We start from the raw sequence: 23455 nt of genomic DNA, 5'->3' as shown, positions 1-23455 counted from the left end.
GCCACTGTTAATTTAACTAAAGGAACCATATGAATCTATATGATGGTCCAACGTGATGCAACACAATAAGACATTGGCTTGGTGAAGAGTCATTTGGAGTTTGGTTGAATGGAGATGATGATGATGATGATGATGATGATTTAGTTCATTTCTATACCGCTTTATATTTTTAAGAAAAATGTCAAAGCGGTTTACAGCATATTAAAGCATCAATAAAACAATCCAGAATCAAACATTTCCGAAGGAAGTCAAATATAGAGTATATAGTCAAAGCAACATAATTAACAGAAAGCTAAAATATTATCTTAAAGATTTCAAAATAAAACATTGCAAAGGTCAACTACAGAATACATATCAAACACAAACAAAGTTAACAAAAAAAAATCTTAAACATTTCAAAAAAACACCATTGCTATGTGAAGTCAAATATAAAATGCACATTTAAAACAGCGTAATTAACAAGAAAATAAAATATTATCATAAGCGTGACACGGCTGTTTGGCAGGCACAAAAAGATGGGGAAAAGATGGAGGCGACTGTCCCGCAAGCCTGTGTTATAGAACTAGTGTGTGGAGCCAGCAAATTCATTTCTTTCGGAATACAGTTTTGTGTACAGATTAAGGGCTCCTCCAGACAACCTGCTTAGAATCATGGAATTATATGATTCCAATGATCATTCTAGTCCAACCCCCTGCACTGCAGGAATCTCAGCTAAAGCATCCGTGATAGATGGCCATCCAACCTCTGCTTGAAAACCTCCAAGGAAAGGCAGTCCACACCCTTCCCAGGGAGTCTGTTCCACTGTCGATCAGCTTTTACTATCAGAAAGTTCTTCCTGATGTTAAGTCGGAATGTGGATGTGCTGCGCTAAAGTGCTTTAAAGGTAAAGAAACCCCTGACCATTAGGTCCAATCGTGACCGACTCTGGGGTTGCGGTGCTCATCTTGCTTTACTGGCTGAGGGAGCTGGCGTACAGCTTCCGGGTCATGTGGCCAGCATGACTAAGCCGCTTCTGGCGAACCAGAGCAGCGCACGGAAATGCCGTTTACCTTCCTGCCGGAGTGGTACCTATTTATCTACTTGCACTTTGACATGCTTTCGAACTGCTAGGTTGGCAGGAGCTGGGTCCGGGCAATGGGAGCTCACCCCGTCGGGGGATTCGAACCGCCGACCTTCTGATCAGCAAGTCCTAGGCTCTGTGGTTTAACCCACAGCGCCACCCGTGTCCCTTAAAGTGCTTTAATCCACTTTAATTGTGCAAAAGCCTAAATTTCCTGTATGCCCTTGAATCCATCTTGCAAAATACTGACTGTCTGGAGGCAAACAGAGTTAGAAGCAGTATTGCAGAAGAAACCATTCACCAAAAATGCTCTTTTGGGGACTTGCGCTCATAATACGGCATGCTGATATTACAGTATTTTCAGTGCCAGGTTGAAACCCTCTTCTTTACCCAGGAAGTTCAGATGACATTTTAATCAATACTTTGCCTTACCCTGCTCTTTAATTTTACATGTTTACTTTGCCTCTTACTCTTGCCTATGCTTATATGTTGTATTTCTATGTTGGGTTAATAGTTTTATTCACAGCTTTGTACACCACTTAGGAATCTTTTTGATCAAGGCTGGCTAAGAAATATTTTAAATAAATAGTATACACATTCAATTCCCTCCCTGCAATTTTCCTGCTATGCTCTCTGCGCATTGATGATTTACAGAAAGAATGACTCTCTCCAATGCGGACCTTATTAAGGGACCCAGAACTGCTGAAAGACATAGATTTTTGGATCCAGTAATGTAATGTATGGCAGATCGTACATCTAATTCTTAACAAGTTTATGGAATCAAAGAATGCTGGCCAGCATTGGAAAGAGCCAGGTGCAAGCAAGATGGTGATTCTTAAAATACTTGGGAACTTGCAAGATCATTGGCTCCCTAACATCTCTGCAACTGTGATGCATTATTCATGAAAGGCCCAGTTAGTCCATAGGGCATTCTCTGGCCCAAAAATTCATGTTGATTAAGGAACTTTGACAGGTAATTGGAAGTGGAGTTTAAAAAACAAGCTCTACCCTTAACTTGCAGCTTGACAGATCCATAAATAAAAAGGGTATAGAAGCAGACATCTGTAAACCCAGCCTATGTCTATTAGTTTTTTAACCAAACCAAGACATACCGTATTTTTTGCTCTATAAGACTCACTTTTTCCCTCCTAAAAAGTAAGGGGAAATGTGTGTGCATCTTATGGAGCGAATGCAGGATGCGCAGCTATCGCAGAAGCCAGAGGGATTGCTGCTTTCACTGAGTAGCGATCCCTCTTGCTGTTCTGGCTTCTGAGATTCAGAATATTTTCTTTCTTGTTTTCCTCCTCGAAAAACTAGGTGCGTCTTGTGGTTCTGGCGCGTCTTATAGAGCAAAAAATACGGTAGTTGTCGATCTAAAAATATGACTAGCCAGAAAGGAAAATCAGTTGCAGCAAGATGAAAGGGAGAAGCTATTTAAGCCACGGGTGAAATTTAAGTGTTGAATGGTCCTGCTGGATAGCTCAGTTGGTTAGAGCCTGGTGCTGATAACGCTAAGGTTGCAGGTTCGATCCCCATATAGGACAGCTGCATATTCCAGAAGTTGGACGAGATGATTCTCAGGGTCCCTTCCAGCTCTGCAATTCTATGACTCTAAAATGTGCAGGAAGTCCGGTAAGGGTAAACCACCGGTAGGGGGAGCCCTGTTGATGCGTACCAACTCGAGCTCCCCCTGGTGTACCCATCAGGGGCGTGTCAAGGCCCTAGCCCCCAGCCGGGCTTCAGACTAGATCAACACCCCCGTATTCCTTTAACAGAATGCCCTTAAGCATGGAGGGGCAGGTGATGGCCACACCTCCCCCCCCCCACAAGGTCAAACAATGCCTAACCGCAACCCTAACAAAGTTGTGATGATTGCTACGAGGTAGGCGAAAACCAAGTGGCCAATGCCAATTTGCCAAGTGGAAAAATTCCTACCAGGCCCCTCGGACAACCAAGGCGACCAACCGAAGTCCATAGCAAGGCCACTGCCTAACCTGCAAAATAGGGAGGAAGGGCGGGTGATTGAGGAAGCGAGCCAAAAAGAAAGTCCTCTGGCTCGCTCCTCCGTTTAAACGGCCCCGGCCACACCCCCTGGCCAGCGGATTGGCTGGCCGGGCTCTGACGTGGCCGGGATCCCCCAGGCAATGGGGGACAAAGTCCCCCGCCCCCCCGGTGGGGAGTGGGTGGCCACGCGGTCCACCGCAATTCCCTCCCACTGGGGAAGTGGAGCGGATTTGTAGCTTTCCAGCTCTTCAATGTCCTTTCAACCAGAATTGTGCATAGCATTCCAAGTGCGACACTTTTTCTTAGCTTCTTCTTTTGTGCAGCCTTTGATCAATCCAGAGTCTTTGTTCTGAGGGTTTTAAAAGAAAGCTCAGCAGGAATCATATGCTTCCTGAGGCAAGCTCACCTTTCATTCTTCCGACTGTTCCTTTTGTGCATTCTCATCTCCCCTTTCAGAATTCACTTCTATTTTGCCAACTTAACTTAAACCGACACCATACATTTGCTTGGGATAACTGAGCATGTTCTGAATAGCTTCCAAGCAACCACAGAGAAATCTGATTTGTAAACAGTCTTCGAATCTCTTTAATTTGCAGTATGACAGAGGTTTATAAATGACGCTGGTGCAGAGAAAGAAAGAGCACTTTTGCTCCTCTCAAGAGTAACCAGAAGCTGAGGGTCATCTAATGGAGCTGACAGGAGATATAGGACAAGAAATAAACTCCTCCACACAGCACATCATTAATTTACAGAATTCATTGGCACAAAAATTGGTGTTTGCCATCAACAAGCACCACCATGAACACGATATATTTGAAGCACAAGCAATGCACATTGCTTCCCCAAAAGAATAACGTTTAAAGAATCCTGGAAGCTGTAGTTTGTTAAAGGTGCTGAGAGTTGTTAGTAAAGGTAAAGGGACCCCTGACCATTAGGTCCAGTTGTAACCGACTCTGGGGTTGCGGCGCTCATCTCGCTTTATCGGCCGAGGGAGCTGGCATACAGCTTCCGGGTCATGTGGCCAGCATGACTAAGCTGCTTCTGGCAAACCAGAGCAGCGCACGGAAACACCGTTTACCTTCCCGCTGGAACGGTACCTATTTATCTACTTGCACTTTTATGTGCTTTTGAACTGCTAGGTTGGCAGGAGCTGGGACCGAGCAACGGAAGCTCACCCCGTTGCGGGGATTCGAACTGCTGACCTTCTGATCGGCAAGTCCTAGGCTCTGTGGTTTAACCTACAGCGCCACCCACGTCCCTGCTGAGAGCTTTTAGAAGAACCCAATTCCCCTAACAGAACTACAATTCCCAGAGTTCCATGGGAAGAGAAGTTCATTATTAAACACTCTTGGAACTGTAGCTCTGGAAGTATATAGGTGCCTTCTTTAACTAATCACTGTTCCCAGAATTCTTTTGGGGGGGAGCCATGACTGTTTAAAGTGGTATCATAGTGTGAATGTGGTCTATATGTAACTGGGAACAAAGTGTAAGCACTGTACTTATCTGAGAAACTCAAGAATTGGAATGATCAACCATCAAAAAGCAGGGTATAAACTTCAGACACCAGTAAATATAATAACCCAGAATTCTCTGGGGGAAATCATGACTTTTTAAGGTTCCTTTGTAGTGCTTTAAATATATAGCGTGAATGTAGCAATATCCATCCTGTAGCTGAGACTAAAACCTGACCGAATGGTGAAACATCCAGTCTACATTTTTGTACTTTTTAAAATTTTCGATTTTGTCCTCATCCCCCATCCACTTCCTAGTTTGTGTAACCTTTCGCCTGATGCAGAGTTCTGGGGGAACTTGAAAACTCGCTGCTGCTGAAATAACATCTTCTTCTGTTAAACAGTTGTTCACCACAGTTAGGAGCAATCGTGGGCCCATTTTTCCAACGGAGGACCTTTACATAGATGAATCCTTCTGCAATCCACCTACCACCAGCCTCAACAGCTGCTCCTCTAGAGCTCCCAGATGGCAAATGTTTACGCAGCATCAATGCTCTGCTAGCTTGCAAACCAGCAGGGGGTCAAAATCTTTAAATTGTTTTAGCAGAAGATGCTGCCCCAGTGCGTGGGCCTGCGCAGCAGGAGGCTCAAACCCCCATTGTTTCACATCCCTAATTTTATAGACACCCTGTTGGGAAGAGGTCAGATTTAATCATCGCAAAGGCAATGGTTTTGGTTTTTTTATTTTTTAATGTAGATACACCCTGTTTCACAGAGTTCATACAGACCAGGACTAATTAAATCTATCATGTAAGAGAGGCTGAGCCATTCCTATTTTGGAAAACAGATATTTCCACAGGCGACACGTTCACAGGCACTGTTGACAACTCTCTAGACATGCCGCAGCATAAATGTTTTGCAGCCGTTTTCACTGCTGTTGTTTTTTAGCAAGAAATGCATTCATTTGTCCCAATTCAGTAAAGGAGATATGCACATGGGAGGAATTTTTGTGTCTTGATGGAACTAGGTCCCGAAACACATCTCTGTACTGGGATACGTGTTTAAAGATAAGGCATCTAACTGCAGCTCCCTGTCCAGAAGAAGAACATGGGGAGCTCCAAACAAAGTGGGGTGCACGTGCTGGGCCTGTCATCAATGATCCAGGAGACCCCACTTTGCATGAATTGAGTTCTTGGGTCAGCAGGGAGATTCTATCCATGCTTGCCTGAATGCTGTTAAGACTCTCTTTGCAGATCTCTATGCTCACCACTTGAAAGGTCAGGAGTGGAGGGCATGTTGCCAGCACACATGGAGACTTCGACAGTGGAAAGTGCCCCAACCCCCGCAATTCCTGGATATAGTTGAGGGTTTACAAATTCTTTTGAATGTCTATGGAGGGACAGCACTGAAGGGAGAACAATCCATCACCATACCCATGGGTATTCATTCTGCAGCAGCATTATTATTATTATTATTATTATTATTATTATTATTATTACTACCATATTTTTCGCTCCATAAGACACACTTTTTTCTTCCTTGTAATGTGGTTGCAAAGCACGGGTCCACATGTATCCTCAGGATTTTTGCATTGGGTCACCCCAAATTCACCATCAGATCACATAGCATGTCCATGGCTACAGTCTGCACCCCAAAAAATCACACATCCACTGTTGCGTGGGGCCACAATGACAAAAAACGTGGTTACAAAGCACAGATCCACATGGATTCTCAGGATTTTTGCATTGGGTCCCTGCTCCTGCCAACCTAGCAGTTTGAAAGCACGTCAAAGTGCAAGTAGATAAATAGGTACCACTCTGGCGGGAAGGTAAACAGCGTTTCCGTGCGCTGCTCTGGTTCGCCAGAAGAAGCTTACTCATACTGGACACATGACCTGGAAACTGTACGCCGGCTCCCTCGGCCAATAAAGTGAGATGAGCGCCACAACCCCCGAGTCGGCCACGACTGGACCTAATGGTCAGGGGTCCCTTTACCTTTACCCCAAACTCACTGTCAAATAACATGTCTGTGGCCACAGCATGAACCACAAAAATCATACATCCAATGTATCGTTCAGAATATTTTTTTTTCTTGTTTTCCTCCTCTAAAAACTTGGTGCGTGTTATGGTCAGGTGCATCTCATGGAGCGAAAAATATGGTGAAAATTGAATTTATATACCGCCCTATACTCGGGGGTCTCAGGGCAGTTCACAGAATTATTACTTATATCCATAGATAAAAGTACAAATCACACTAAGTCATACATTCAGATCAAAATTATTCAACCTCTATTGCAAATCAGGTTTATTATCAAAATTTACAGGCTTTCAGCTGTTTGCAATGAACAAATCAAACAAAAGCAACTAAAATAGCTCAACACAGCAGATGCTTCAAGTGGTTCCCCCAAATTCAGCTGAAATTGTAACTTATACTGGCTTCTCTAATCTACAGTATTATTCAACCCAAACAGGTGTTCTCTCAAGCACACCTGATGCAACTGAAACTAATCAATATTTGGGAGGGGGTGAAGAGACCTCGGCCCCTAGGAGTTGGCTCCCATACATGGAAAAATTGACCCAAGGGAATGCAGCCATCAGGATAAAAAATGACACACACACCCCTATAGATTTATGGCATGCCTTTCTCTGGTGTCATTACAAATAAGGAGTGAGCTGTACACCATAAGCAAAGGGGCAAATGGCCGCTGAGCCACACCCACCACTGTGAGGCCTGAGGTGATGATGATGATGATGATGATGATGAGGCCTCTCCAGCTGCTGCTATTGACTGTGGATGTCCTGTGATGTCACAAAAGCACATGGCAGCTCAGTGGATATACAGTGGTGCCTCGCAAGACGAAATTAATCCGTTCCGTGAGGCTCTTCGTATAGCGGTTTTTTCGTCTTGCGAAGCAAGCCCATTGACAGCTTAGCGGATTAGCGCTATTAGCGGTTTAGCGGCTTTTAGCGATCAGCTGTTAAGCGGCTTATCAGCGGATCAGCTGATAAGCGGCTTAGCGGCTTAGGAAAAGGGGGGGGGGAAAGGGGGGGAAACCCGCAGGAACTCGCAAGACATTTCATCTTGCAAAGCAAGCCCATAGGGAAATTCATTTTGTGAAGCGCCTCCAAAACGGAAAACCCTTTCGTCTAGCGGGTTTTCCGTCTTGCGAGGCGTTCGTCTTGCGGGGCACCACTGTACAAAAGCAGCCCAAGGGGAATGCCAAGGCGAAAGCTTGAGGAGGACACAGTGGACAACAGCCGTGTTATTCAACACTTGGTGCCTCCTTCCACAGGGAGGTGAAGTGGCAGATGGAAGGAGGTAATCATCCATCAATGGGATTCTGTGAAGCAACGAGAAGGCAAGTGGACCTGCTGGGCAGGATCGCGGCGTGAAAGCAGCTGATATCCGTGGCTGGAAGCTGGCGATGGACCTGGCAGAAGCTGGTGGTCAGGGGTGTAGGGGCAGTCCGTCCCGGGTGCCCTCACTGAGGGGGGTGACATTCGGTGTGCCGTCCACCAGCGACTCCCAAGCCTACCCTGAACTGTGGAATTCCCCCTTCCCTCTTCATTTTGACAGCTTGGGGGAGGCTTGGAAGTCGCAGGCAGGTGGCGCACCAAATGTCCACCATGGATGGCTCGCTTTGCCCCCGTGAGTGGCTCGCTCTGCCCCCGGCTGCAGGGCGCGTGCGCCACTCCAGGCATCCTAGCGGCTATCCCGTGCCTGGAAGGCCACTCTCTGCGCCACGCCCCCCTCGAGAGCGCACCCGCCCTGGGCCACGCAGGCATACGCTCCGCCGCTGCTGGCAATTGTTGGTGGACAGAAGCTGATGTGATTCATATTTAAATCTTTGAATAGCTTTGGAAGTGGATATAGGCTGTAGGGTTAGAAGTAGAAGATAGTGTATTTTAAAATAGTATTCTTTGTAAGTGATAAAATGTGAAGTTATTTTAAGTGTGATTAAAAAAAAGATCGTTAGAAACTATGATATATGTAAACTGCTAAAGATGAAGTAAAATGAAAATCAGATACATGGGACTGGGGGAAGCCCACTTAACAATGTTTAGAAAAATAAGGATATGACAAGAATTTGTTTGTATTGTTTGTTTTTTTGCTTGTGTTCATTATTTGTGTTATAAAACAGGGGAGAAATGGGGGGGGGGGAGGAAGCTGATGTGATTAGCATGTGGAAGCCCAGGATGTTGCAGGGCTGAAGTTTGTGCATGTAAGCTGATTGAAATTCACCTTCAGAAGGCTGTTGACAAAAGCTGTGTGGATATTTGTGAATTGATGCTGGAGAGTAGACGCAGGTCACCCACCAGATATGGCATTCCTGGGAATTACATGTTCAGAGAGTGGTGTTGGCTGCCCTCTGAGTGAATGAACCACTGGATATTCATTGGGGAAGTTGGCAGGCTGGTCAGTGGAGATGCCTGGATGATGCTGTTGAATGAGGGTTACATCTAAGTAACGTTCATGACATTCCCCTTTCCAGTACCGGGATGGGAGGGTGTGCAGATGCATTCCTAGCAGTTGCCGCTGTCTACAAACTTCCTGTGATGTCACAAATGCACATGGTGGCTGAGGGGAAAGAGGCAGTTACTAGTGGGAGGAGGGTGGAAGAAGGGAGAAGACCCTGTAGAAGGTTCAGGGGAAGTTGGGGTAGGCAGGGCCAGCTGGATATGCAGAAGTTGAATATGGGTTGACTCCCTTCTGTCTACTTGTGTTGCCAACGCTTTGTTCTCTCAGGGCTCCTGTACCTGTCTCACCTAGATCGCTTTGCGGAGCCCCAACCCCAGCCCGCCAGGCATTCTCCAGGGGCCCAGATAACTGCAGGGAAGTTTCTGCAGCTGCATTAGACTTTTTGCATCCTCCTTTCCAAGACAAGCCAGTTAATGGAGGGTGTGGGGACCCTGAGTTGGAGAATAGGTGGATAGAGAAGGTGAGGGAATCAGAAATGCCCCTTGCGAGTTGGAATCTAACAATATCAAGAGAGCACCAGATTGGGAAAGGCTGCTTTGAGCAAACAGAACTCGCAGTTGATCAGGAAGGACCTGATCTTACCTCTGAAATGTTTTCTTTTTTTCTATTACGAAAGCCTTAACAAACAAACAAAACCTGAAAGCCAGCCTGTGAAAGGAAACAAGTAAATACCCTTGCAGTGTTAAGGGTGTTATAACGATGCAAGATTGATCAAAAGGAAAACTTCATGTAGCATTCTAAAAGTATCTTGCATTTTTATCTTGTGAACTGCCCTGAAATAATAATAATAAAATAATAATAATAATAATAATAATAATAATAATTTATTTATACCCCACCCATCTGGCTGGGTTTCCCCAGCCACTCTTGGCGGCTCCCAACAGTACATTCATAACACGATAAAAGATCAAACATTAAAAACTCCCCTAAACAGGGCTCCCTTCAGATGTCTTCTAAAAGTCAGATAGTTGTTTATTTCCTTGACATCTGGTGGGAGGGCATTCCACAGGGCAGGTGCCACTACCAAGAAGACCCTCTGCCTGGTTCCCTGTAACCTCACTTCTCGCAGGGAGGGAACCGCCAGAAGGCCCTCAGCGCTGGACCTCAGCGTCCGGGCAGAATGATGGGGGTGGAGACGCTCCTTCAGGTATACTGGGCTGAGGCCATTTATGGCTTTAAAGGTCAGCACCAACACTTTGAATTGTGCTCGGAAACGTACTGGGAGCCAATGTAGGTCTTTCAGGACCGGTGTTATATGGTCTCGGTGGCCACTCCCAGCCACCAGTCTAGCTGCTGCATTCTGGATGAATTGCAGTTTCCGAGTCACCTTCAAAGGTAGCCCCACTGTTAGATGGGGATTGTCAGCCAGTCAAATAGGGACCTGGGGAGAAAGAGACCTGTGCTGTTAGGGATTATAGGGGTTAGCTAGGGAGGGCATCCTGGTTTGATTTCCTGAGGGGAAAATAAAAATCCTAGAGGCTGGAGAAGTGCTGCTGGTATAGTAACAGTAATAGTCATTCTAGGGAGGGAGCGTGTATCCCAAGTCTAGTTTTAGTAAGAGTGCTGAGGTTTTAAAGTTTAAAGTTTTCTGTTAGGAGCATTTGTCTGAAACTAAGTATTGTGCCTTGCGTGAGTAACCATCAAGCTTAAAACTCAATCACAATTTCTTAGGGCTTGTCTTCTCTTGGGAAAACCTGCTGTTTATTGCTGAATGGGAACAATCATCAATCAGTTTTGCTTGGGGAAAGTGGTAGGACAAAGGAAAAACCACTCAGACCTGTCTACTAGAAAGCATGGGACCCGAGCTTTCTATGCGCAAGACAAGCAGAAGTGTGGGCAAGCCCTGAATGTAATTAAATTAAATGTCAAATTCCCCCCTGCCCAGCGCCCAAAAAAGTGGCTACTCATTAGTTTTAAGCTTCTGAGTGGGGAATAAGTGGACAAACGTATCCTTCACATAAGCAAAACACTTGGTTGCTGTGTAATAAAAAGCGCTGCAGCAAACAATTCAAGCAGACCTCTCTCTAGTGGCTCCTGAACGATCAAAAACCAGAAAACCAGAAGTGATTGTTCCAGTTTCCAAACGCTCTTTGGAACCCGAACGTCCGACGTGACTTCCGCAGCTTCCGATTAGCTGCAGGAGCTTCCTGCAGCCAATCAGAAGCCATGCCTTGGTTCCCGAACATTTTGGAAGTCGAACGTTCGACTTCCAAGGTATGTCTGTAATTGACTCAGTGTAGCTGAGTCCTCTATCTCAGTCTCCACGCATCAGCACTGATGACCACACGCTTGAGGTGGTAGATGATTCTGTTGACCTGGGCTGCACCATAACCAGCTCAATCAAAGCTGAGCTGGTCAAGCATATTGGCAAGGCAGCTACGGCAATGGCTCGCCCCTCCAGAAGGGTATGGGAAAATAACATCGAATACCAAGATGAAGATCTACCAGGCTTGAGTGTTGAACATGCTGGTTTATGGAAGTGAGTTGTGGGCAACTTATACCAGCCAGGAGTTATACTTCAACACCTTCCATATGCACTGCATCAGGAAGATTTTGAGCATCACTTGGCAAACCTCAAAGTCTCAAACCAATATAATAATAATAATAATAATAATAATAATAATAATTTTATTTGTACCCCGCCCATCTGGCTGGGTTTCCCCAGCCACTCTGGGCAGCTTCCACAAATACCAAAAATACACTAATATGTCATACATTAAAAACTTCCCTGAACAGGGCTGCCTTAAGATGACTTCTGAATGTTAGGTAGTTGTTTATCTCTTTGACATCTGATGGGAGGGTGTTCCACAGGCGGGCGCCACTACCGAGAAGGCCCTTTGGGGGGGGAGTTACTTGTCCTGTCTGCACGCTTCTTATGATGGAGGACCACTGTAGCCAGCCCCAACGACACGTTCTCAAGATGGAGAGTGAGGGAACAGCTGCAGTCGCCTGCGGTTCCTGCACAATGTTTGCCATCTTGCCAAAGGTTGCAGGCAGCTTTACCTGCAGCAATTGCATGTTGATTGCCCTCTTAAAAGACAAAGTCCAGCAACTGGAGGAACGTGTGGCTACGCTCCAAAGAATTAGAGAGCTGGAGCTCTTCTTGGAAGCAACAGAGCACACCGTCTCCACCAAGGAGGAGACAGGGGACTCCCCTGAGAAGGAGGCTAGTTCACCAACACAGGAGCCAGATATATGGAGAAACGTGACTCAAAGAAGTAGGAGGCCCAGGGTTCGCTCTGATTGTTTAGAAATACACAATCGCTTTGAGGTCCTCTCCCCTAGAATGGAAGACGAAGAGCAGACTCCATTTGAGGATCTCTCCCTCGTTACAGTCGATCAGGTATATGAAGACGAGCAGCAAAGTCAGTCCTCAGGGAATGTGCAGGCGACCTTGGAACGGACAGATCACGGAAGAACCCCGACCAAACCTAAGAGGAGGCGTGTAGTGGTGATAGGGGATTCCCTACTGAGGGGAACAGAAGCAGTGATCTGTGGGCCTGACAAGATGTCTCGGGAAGTGTGCTGTCTCCCCGGGGCTAAGATCCAAGATGTAACTGAATGACTACAAGGAATCATAAAACCCACTGACAAATACCCCTTCCTCTTGGTTCATGTGGGAACCAATGACACTGCAAGCAATAGCCTCCAGAAGATCAAAAGAGACTATGAGGCTCTGGGCAGGAAATTGAAGCAATTAAATGCACAAATTGTCATCTCATCTGTCCTCCCAGTTGAACGACATGGCCCAGGGAGAGAGAGAAAAATAGTGGAAGTGAACAGCTGGCTTCGCAAATGGTGTAAACAGGAACGGTTTGGATTCTTAGATCACGGACTGCAGTTTCTTGAAGATGGACTTCTGGCAAGTGATGGGCTGCACCTCACAACGGTTGGGAGGAATGTTTTTGCCAAAAATCTCAGAAACCTCATCAGGAGGGCTTTAAACTGACTAATGTGGGGGAGGAAGACAGTGCTCCTGAAGGTTGGAGTCTATCAATTGATGAACATGATCATCCAAATGTCATAGACCAAATGAAGCAAACAGCACACAGACCTAGTGGTGGGAGGAAAAAATCCTTAAATAAGAGACACGGGGGAATGATTAATGGACTTCAATGTCTGTACACTAATGCGCAAAGCATGGGTAATAAACAAGATGAGCTTGAGCTCTTGGTACAGCAAACTAAATATGACATAATAGGCATCACTGAAACCTGGTGGGATAAGTCCCACGACTGGAATGTAATAATGGAGGGTTACAATCTATTTCAGAGAAACAGACCAGACAAGAAAGGAGGAGGAGTGGTGTTATATGTCAGGGATGTGTATACCTGTGAAGAGATCCAAGATTTAGAACCTCAAAGCCAAAGTGAGAGCATTTGGGTCAAAATTAAGGGAGAGATGATTAACAGGGACCTCATTGTGGGAGTTTACTATAGATCCCCAAACCAAACGGAGGACATAGATGATGCCTTCCTGGAACAGATGGCCAAGCATGCAAAAGGAAGGGAGATAGTAGTAATGGGGGACTTCAATTACCCGGATATTTGCTGGATGTCAAACTCAGCCAAGAGCATAAGGTCAAACAGATTCCTCACTGGCCTTGCAGACAACTTCATTGTCCAGAAAGTGGGAGAAGCAACAAGAGGAACAGCCATTTTAGATCTGGTCCTAACCAATGTTGATGACCTGGTTAGTGGGGTAGAAGTGGAAGGATCATTAGGCGCGAGTGATCATGCTCTTCTGAAGTTTACTATACAGCGGAAAGGAGCAGCCAAGCATACTAGGACTCAATTTCTTGACTTTAAGAAAGCCGACTTCATAAAACTTAGGGAAGTGCTGGGTGAGATCCCATGGACAGTAATACTAAAAGGAAAGGGAGTTCATGATGGCTGGGAGTTTGTTAAGAGGGAGATAGTAAAAGCACAACTTCAGGCAATACCAATGAGACGGAAACATGGAAGGTGCCTAAAGAAGCCAGGGTGGCTATCTAAAGAACTTTTAACTGAGTTAAGATTAAAAAAGGATGTGTACAAAAAATGGAAAAGGGGGGAAACCACCAAAGAGGAATTCAAACAAATAGCCAACATGTGTAGACACAAAGTCAGAAAAGCTAAAGCACAGAATGAACTCAGGCTTGCTAGAGAGGTTAAAAGCAACAAAAAAGGCTTTTATGGGTATGTTCGTAGCAAAAGGAAGAACAAAGAAACAGTGGGGTCACTCAGAGGAGAAGATGGTGAAATGCAAACAGGGGACACAGAAAGGGCTGAACTCCTCAATGCCTTCTTTGCCTCAGTCTTCTCCGATAAAGAAAACAATGCCCGACCTGAAGAATTTGGAGCAAATGATTCAGCAGAGGAAACACAGCCCAGAATAACTAAGGAGATAGTACAAGAATACTTGGCTAGTTTAGATGTATTCAAGTCTCCAGGGCCAGATGAACTGCATCCAAGAGTATTAAAAGAACTGGCAGATGTGATCTCAGAACCACTGGCAGTCATCTTTGAGAATTCCTGGAGAACAGGCGAAGTCCCAGCAGACTGGAGGAGGGCAAATGTTGTCCCTATTTTCAAAAAGGGGAAAAGAGAGGACCCAAATAATTACCGCCCAGTCAGTCTGACATCAATACCAGGGAAGATTCTGGAGCAGATCATTAAGCAAACAGTTTGTGAGCACCTAGAAAGGAATACTGTGATCACCAATAGTCAGCATGGATTTCTGAAAAATAAGTCGTGTCAGACTAACCTGATCTCGTTTTTTGACAGAATTACAAGCCTGGTAGATGAAGGGAACGCAGTGGATGTAGCCTACCTTGATTTCAGCAAGGCATTTGACAAGGTGCCCCATGATATTCTTGTAAAGAAGCTGGTGAAATGCGGTCTTGACTATGCTACCACTCAGTGGATTTGTAACTGGCTGACTGACCGAACCCAAAGGGTGCTCATCAATGGTTCCTCTTCATCCTGGAGAAGAGTGACTAGTGGGGTGCCACAGGGTTCTGTCTTGGGCCCGGTCTTATTCAACATATTTATCAACGACTTGGATGATGGACTCAAGGGCATCCTGATCAAATTTGCAGATGACACCAAACTGGGAGGGGTGGCTAACACCCCAGATGACAGGATCACACTTCAAAACGACCTTCACAGATTAGAGAACTGGGCCAAAACAAACAAGATGAATTTTAATAGGGAGAAATGTAAAGTATTGCACTTGGGCAAAAAAAATGAGAGGCACAAATACAAGATGGGTGACACCTGGCTTGAGAGCAGTACATGTGAAAAGGATCTAGGAGTCTTGGTTGACCACAAACTTGACATGAGCCAACAGTGTGACGCGGCAGCTAAAAAAGCCAATGCAATTCTGGGCTGCATCAATAGGAGTATTGCATCTAGATCAAGGGAAGTAATAGTGCCACTGTATTCTGCTCTGGTCAGATCTCACCTGGAGTACTGTGTCCAGTTCTGGGCACCACAGTTCAAGAAGGACACTGACAAACTGGAACGTGTCCAGAGGAGGGCAACCAAAATGGTCAAAGGCCTGGAAACGATGCCTTATGAAGAACGGCTAAGGGAGCTGGGCATGTTTAGCCTGGAGAAGAGGAGGTTAAGGGGTGATATGATAGCCATGTTCAAATATATAAAAGGATGTCACATAGAGGAGGGAGAAAGGTTGTTTTCTGCTGCTCCAGAGAAGCGGACACAGAGCAATGGTTCCAAACTACAAGAAAAAAGATTCCACCTAAACATTAGGAAGAACTTCCTGACAGTAAGAGCTGTTTGACAGTGGAATTTGCTGCCAAGGAGTGTGGTGGAGTCTCCTTCTTTGGAGGTCTTTAAGCAGAGGCTTGACAACCATATGTCAGGAGTGCTCTGATGGTGTTTCCTGCTTGGCAGGGGGTTGGACTCGATGGCCCTTGTGGTCTCTTCCAACTCTATGATTCTATGATTCTATGATTCTCTGCCTATTTCCCTGTAGCTTTGCTTCTCGCAATGAGGGAACCGCCAGAAGGCCCTCAGCGCTGGACCTCAATGTCCAGGCAGAATGATGGAGGTGGAGACGTTCCTTCAGGTATCCTGGACCGAGGCCATTTAGGGCTTTAAAGGTCAGCACCAGCACTTTGAATTGTGCTCGGAAACATACTGGGAGCCAATGTAGGTCTTTCAAGACCGGTGTTATGTGGTCTCGGCGGCCGTCACCAGTCTAGCTGCCGCATTCTGGATTAGTTGTAGTTTCCGGGTCACCTTCAAAGGTAGCCCCACGTAGAGCGCATTGCAGTAGTCCAACCAGAGCATGCACCACTCTGGCGAGACAGTCCGCGGGCAGGTAGGGTCTCAGCCTGCATACCAGATGGAGCTGATAAACAGCTGCCCTGGACACAGAATTGATCTGCGCCTCCATGGACAGTGTGAGTCCAATATGTGCTCTCCAAGCTCAGATTCCCAGCATATTTACACTTCTGCCTCAATGATGTCTACGCTGGCTTGATCATGCCCACAGAATGGAAGATGACAGGATCCCCAAGGACATGCTGTATGGGGATCTGGTTTCCGGCACCAGGTCCACTGGCAGACAAACTCAGCATTATGAAGATGTCTGCAAACATGACACAAAGGCTGGCAACATCAATCCCGCCCCCCCATGTGGAAATCCCTTGCAGATGACCGCCGTGCCTGGATCAGTCAGGTTGTGTATCCACAGCAGTGACCAAAGGAGGGAGGACCGCTGGGAGAAAGAAGAAATGCCATGGTACACTTGCATCGGCACAACCGGACGGATGCCTTCCCCTTCAATTATATGTGATCAAATCCCACCAGAAAACAGTGCAACACAAAGGTTTAAGGGAACAAAAGGAGCTTAGACAAGTCTGAGCAGCCTGCTAATTGAGCCCAGAAAAAAAAAACTTATCACCAAAGTCATTTGAAACCATTTTACAGGCATCTCTGCCCACACATGCCTATGTTAGTCATTTATTTGCAGTACATTCTCAACCAGAAGGGGAAGGAATGCCACTATACCAACATGCAAAGAGTTGCAAGCCAGTTCATCTTGTTTTCACACACTATAGTCCAGATGGGTGGACTAAGATGGGGAAGGCTAAGGTTCAAATTGCCACTCAGCCATGAAACTAGTTGACTTTAATTAAAAGCCTCCTCAGGATTGGATTTGGATTTATAAACAGGATAACGAGCAATATTTATCTCTGATCCATATCTCAAAATTCTCCCATTGGTACTATTTGCTGAAATCTAACCACACCAAGGGAGGCGGGTGGCGCTGTGGGTTAAACCACAGAGCCTAGGACTTGCTGATCAGAAGGTCGGCGGTTCGAATCCCCGCGACGGGGTGAGCTCCCGTTGCTCGGTCCCTGCTTCTGCCAACCTAGCAGTTCGAGGGCACACCAGTACAAGTAGATAAATAGGTCCCAGTCTGGCAGGAAGGTAAATGGCGTTTCCGTGCGTTGCTCTGGTTCGCCAGAAGCGGCTTAGTCATGCTGGCCACATGACCCGGAAGCTGTACTCCGGCTCCCTCGCCAGTAAAGCGAGATGAGCGCCGCAACCCCAGAGTCGGTTACGACTGGACTTAATGGTCAGGGGTCCCTTTACCTTTAACCACACCAAAGCTCAATTCTTGCAGTCACTTACCTTTGCCTCCCTGAGAACTGCATTTACAGCTCCCTGTTTTCAAACAATGCCTACATCAGTCTTAAGTGGAAGATACGGAAAAGTTCCAAGACATTTAAGACTTTGTATTTGTGGGGTAGGTGAGGTAGAAGATCTCCCCCATTATATACTCCATTGTCAGCTCTATCAAAACCCCAGAAAGAGATTTTTAGAACAGATGTTGGCACCGCTACAGGGTCAGAACTCTGATGTGAAAATATATTATCTGATTGCGATCCGCTTGTCACAAACAAAACAGCCCTATTTGCTAAAGCCGCTAAAAGTATTTGCACTAGCTATATAAAAGACAATGCCATTGACTGTGCAGGCAATTCATTAATTTGACTTATTGTAAGTGGATGTATATCTCTGGATTTCTTTTAGCAGGCTTTAATTGACTTGCTGGATATGTAATCGAATTTGTAATGGCTTTTAGTCAAACACAATAAATGATTGGATTGGAAATAGTTGACTTTGGGCCAGTCAACTATTTCTTGGCCTAAACTATCACAGAATTGGGAAAACTGGGGTGGGGTCGGGGAGAAGAATCAGGTATGTGCCCTTGAGATCCTTGGAAGGAAGGTGGAATATATATCTAATTAACAAACTGTTGGCAAGTTAGAGGTCTGTTTTAGAAGCCCAAGTCTGAAAGGCACTCTCACACTTTGACCATTTGTGGCCAAATGGTCACATTGACACGCAGAAGGTTCAATTCCTGGCATCTCCAGGTAGGACTAGGAAAGAGTGCCTGCATGAGACCCTGAAGAGCTCCTGCCAATCAGTGCAGACATCACTGAACTAAATAGACCAAGGCTCTGACTCGGTATAAGGCAGTTTCCAACACCAAGATGGACTGGATCATTTCAAATCACTTTAAAGCTTCGCAGCACAACAAACCACCACCTAAGCGTGCTGCAAAGAATTACCGTATTTTTCACTCTATAGGATGCACTTTTTCCCCTCCAGAATTTAAGGGGAAATGTGTGTGCGTCCTATGGAGCGAAGGCAGGCTCCTTGGCTTCAGCGATAGCAACGCGAAGCCTCTGAAGCGCAGAGGGAGAGCTCCCTCCGTGCTCCGGAGGCTTCATGTTGCTTTTGCTGAAGCCTTCGGAGAGCAGCACGAGTTCCCGCTGCACTCCGGAGGCTTCAGGTTCCTTTCACTGAAGCCGAGAGAGCAAGACTCTCCTGGCTTCAGCAGAGAGGGAGAGCTGCGCAGCGCCCCTTCAGCCAAGCAGGAGGAGAAATGGTAGGGGCTCCGTTTCTCCTGCCGCTTTGCTGAAGGGGCGCTGAGCAGAGAGGGGGAGAATTTTTTTTCTTGTTCTCCCCCTCTAAAACAAGGTGCGTCCTATGGTCTGGTGCATCCTATAGAGCGAAAAATACGGTAATACGAAGATACCTCTCTCTTTGGCAAGGGAAGAAAAGGAAACCAGCCTTGGAGGAAAGAAGGGGCGACTTATTTGTGAAGGGTTAGGGAGTAAATAGAGAGGAAGAGATACAACCAAATGTCTGTAAAGAAGAAGAGAACAGCATCCTTGCAGATGGAAAAAAAGGTAACGGGCATATAAAAGTCTGTAGAGGATTATGGAGTCCATTCACTAACGTACGACAAGGGTAGGGAACCTTTTTTAGTCCACCTCTTGCACCCTTAAACAAGCCAAAGTCACCAGGACTGAAAGCCCACATTTGTTCCAGTCATCCATAAATGCTCAAGGAGGATGTGAGACAGGGCTGGTGAGTCATGTGAGGGCTCTGAGGGCCACATAGAGAGAGGCCAGGACAGCTCAAGGCTGCCCATCTCTGACATCCAGGATTGAGGGAGGCTGAGAGAGGCAAACAGGACTTCTCTTTCAGAAAAATACAAATCCGCAGCAAATCTAAACCAAAAACACAATATCCCCTCCAAAGCACTGGAAAACACACATCACAGAACCTCCTACAAACCAACCAGCATGTTGATCTGGAGATCTACCAACCAACATCATTAGCATATAATGGGCACCCAACCCAATCATCCAAGATGGTCTGTTTAATTCCCATGCGTTAGACTAAGCAGGACTATGGAGCGAGGGGTGGACAACACAGAAACATGGGCTTAATGGCATACACATACAGCACCTAGCACAAGAGCATGTGAGGCCTGGATATACAGAATCAGAAATAATAACCACTCCTTCAATGCTATTATGGCACGGAAGGTGGAAGAATTAAACAGATATAGGTTGCTTACTTAAGAGCGAGTTCCATCATACAATAACAGAGCTTAATCCAGAGTAAGCATGGTCACCTCCAGAGGAGGGGGAAAGTTGAATTCCCTGAGAGGGGTTACCCAAGAGGTAAACTGGATATGGCAAAGGAGTTGCTACGCCTGGGAGAGCAGGAAAAGGATTGCCCAAAGCGATATCTGGACTTCCTTTCTTCACTTCTCCCCACATTTTCTCTCTCTCTCTGTGCATACAACGATGTGTTCCCTAAATATGTACAAACATCACAAGCTTGGCATTTGCAAAATACGCATCTGGCTACAGGGGTCCATGGGGGACCGGTGACTGGTGCAACTCTTTTCTGAGCAAACACAAATTCACTTCCACATAATGTGCAAAATGGCCCAGGAGACGAGCCCAGGTCCAATGAACCCAGGAAAATCTGATAGGGAAATTCAACGGGCAGCACATCCCCCGAGATCCTCAGGTGGAGCAAAGGTCCCGGGTTCAACCACAGCCAGCATCTTCAGGTCGGAGTGGCTGCTGCCAGTCCGTGTAGGCAATACGGAGCTATAGATAAGACCCGACATAAAAGAGCAGGTGATAAAAAGTGCTATGCAATTCCTCCGAGCCTGGCACGGAAGGTTGCAAGGTTTCTACCAAACAAACCATCTTCCTCAGCGCCTAAAGCTTCTCTTACCTGGCTGGCTTTGTGGAACTGCTTCTTCAGGCCCGCCACCGACATGATCCCTCCGCTCCGGGCGCAGCAAGAGCTGCACGCGGAGGAGTCTCCAGCCAAGGGAAAGCAGAGGCGTTTCCAGGGCCGATGCCCCGGCCGAGCAGCTGGTAAGAGCTTTCCTCCTCGGGCTGCTCTGCCAAGGCAGCCGCCCGCTCCGTCGCCACCCGGGAGAGCGCGCAGGGGAGGACCAGAGCATTCCAAACACGCTGCACGCCCGCCCATTGGCCAACGGCGACGACTATGCAAATGAGACGGAAGGCAGCTCGCCCGGCTATTGGTCGGTTCGCTGGAACCTAAGCAAAAAAACCCGGAGAGAACTTGGCGGGGACGCCCACGCTCCGTTATCGCTTAGAGACGGCGAGGGAAGATGGAGCTCCGCGTGCGGGAGGCGCCACGTCGGAAGCGAGAGACGCGGGTGCGCGAGCGAGGAAGACGAGGCGGAGGGCGCCTTTGCTGCTCGGGCGGCGGAAGAGGCCTCCCGATGCTTTCTAGGGGCTTAAGAAAGAAGGCTGTTCGAGGTCAAGGAGGCAGCTGGATTCTTATTTTTATTTCTAAAATTTGCAAATCAGCAGCAATTGCAAAGTAAGCTCAGGGCCGTTTCACACGTAACGCAGCAGCAAGCCCGGGTTTGCTGGCACGTGTTCCCAGCAGCTGCGCCTGCCTGTTTGGAGACCGCACTAGGGCGGTGTGAGGGTTTCTCAGCCGCCGTTTATCGCGTGTTCAGGGCGGCGCAAGAACTGGGCTTCTGCAGCCGCTTAACTCTGGCCTTTATCCTGCAAAGACCACATGTGACCTTCTGCTGGGAGCGGTCGTGGGTGGTTCCGTGCAGTTACTCACTTTGCTTACTTAGTTTTGCAAATAGATTTCTATTTCACCGTTCACCGTTCTAATTCATTGTCTAAAGCAGCCATATATGTATTTTTAAAAAGCACACGGCAATACTAAGAGACTATGACACAGGAAAAGCCATGAGCAACAACAAATAGGGACAAATTGCGAAGCAATGAAAATCAATTATGATATGTAAGAAATTATATAATGTCTGGCATATAGTGTTGGCATATGGTGCCATGGACCGCAAGAAGATCAAACCTCTCCATTCTTAAGGAGATCAGCCCTGGGTGCTCACTAGAAGGACAGATCCTGAAGCTGAGGCTCCAATACTTTGGCCACTTCATGAGAAGAGAAGACTCCCCGGAAAAGACCCTGATGTTGGGAAAGATGGAGGGCACAAGGAGAAGGGGACGACAGAGGACGAGATGGTTGGACAGTGTTCTCGAAGCTACCAGCATGAGTTTGACCAAACTGCGGGAGGCAGTGGAAGACAGGAGTGCCTGGCATGCTCTGGTCCATGGGGTCACAAAGAGTTGGACACGACTAAACAACAACAACAGATAGTGTTAATGCAAACTGCAGTCACACTCTTGTACACTCACTGCGTTTCCAGTGGTGGGTTTTTAATCCACGTTCACATGACAATGTGTATGTGTTTTCAAACTGCTAGGATGGCAGGAACTGGGACAGAGCAACAGGAGCTCACTCTGTTGTGGGGATTCGATCCGCCGACCTTCCGATCGGCAAGCCCAAGAGGCTCAGTGGTTTAGAATCAGAAGGTCGGTCCTTCGGCCTTAAAAGCGAGATGAGCACCTCAACCCCATAGTTGACTTTGACTGGACTTAACCATTATGGGGTCCTTTACTAAGGGGGCCCTTTACTAGCCATTTTATGTTGTGAACTGCAGTGAGCAGGGGTGCCAACTTGAACAAAATATGGGGGGGGGCAGGTAAGCTCCTCTTCACATAATTGATCACATGACATGGTTCAGGCACACCATTTGAATGACAATGCCCATCAGCTTTGGGGGAGCTTGGTCCCCCTCAAATATTTTATTGGGGGAAGCAGAAGACCCCCCCACACTCCTAGCAGTTGGCTTCTATGGCCCTGAGATCTCTGGGTATAGGGCGGTACACACATTTAATTAATAACAATTACAATACCACGATAATGTGATATTATTATCAAGATAATGCGAAGACACCTTTAGTTGCCAACATATCCTGGGGGGGGGGGGGGACAGCAGCATTAATGTTCTATGCATGTGTACCCAGAAGAAAGTCCCACTTATGTAATTTAATTGTGCATACTTCCACATAAGTGCATTCTTTTACAATCCAATCCTAAATGATGACTAAGCAGCAGGATTAAGACTCCTAGTGACCTTTTGATGATGTAAAAGAGAATTGAGTTCTGATTCCCTCTTCTCTCCATCTGCTATAGGTACAGGAGCCTGGTCCTCTTTTCATCTGTCCACCCTAGTAACCTGCCATGCAGTACTGGTGGTGTTGCTTAGCCGTGTCTGACTCTTTGTGGCCCCATGGATCAGAGCACGCTAGGCACTCCTGCCTTCCACTGCCTCCCGCATTTTGGTCAAACTCATGTTGGTAGCTTCGAGAGAGAGCCAGTGTGGTGTAGTGGTTAAGAGCGGTGGACTCGTAATCTGGTGAACCGGGTTCGTGTCTCCGCTCCTCCACATGCAGCTGCTGGGTCACCTTGGGCCAGTCACACTTCTTTGAAGTCTCTCAGCTCCACTCACCTCACAGAGTGTTTGTTGTGGGGGAGGAAGGGAAAAGAGAATGTTAGCCGCTTTGAGACTCCTTCGGGTAGTGATAAAGCAGGATATCAAATCCAAACTCCTCTTCTTCTTCTTCTCTTCTTCGAGAACACTGTCCAACCATCTCGTCCTCTGTCGTCCCCTTCTCCTTGTGCCCTCAGTCTTTCCCAAGATCAGGGAACCGGCAAGCCACTCCAGTATCCCTGCCAAGAAAACGCCATGGACAAAAACAACAAGCCATGCAGTA

At 46.7% G+C, this 23455-nt stretch overlaps 1 protein-coding gene across 2 annotated transcripts in view; it reads right to left on the bottom strand.

The window, feature by feature from the left end:
* SH3GL3 (SH3 domain containing GRB2 like 3, endophilin A3) overlaps positions 1-20776 on the bottom strand; it is a 48034-nt gene extending 27258 nt beyond the window's left edge. For both annotated transcript variants that reach the window (XM_079954340.1, XM_079954339.1), the window contains exon 1: positions 20559-20776. Coding sequence is in view for 1 of the 2 variants with exons in the window: in XM_079954339.1 (XP_079810465.1) it covers positions 20559-20603 (45 nt within the window). In the remaining variant the exon portion in view is untranslated. The remainder of the gene's footprint in view (positions 1-20558) is intronic.
* Between the last annotated feature and the right edge of the window lie 2679 nt (positions 20777-23455).

Source organism: Podarcis cretensis (assembly GCF_951804945.1).
Source record: "Podarcis cretensis genome assembly, chromosome: 14".
NCBI lineage: Eukaryota > Metazoa > Chordata > Lepidosauria > Squamata > Lacertidae > Podarcis > Podarcis cretensis.
This window is presented reverse-complemented; position numbering and strand designations above follow the sequence as displayed.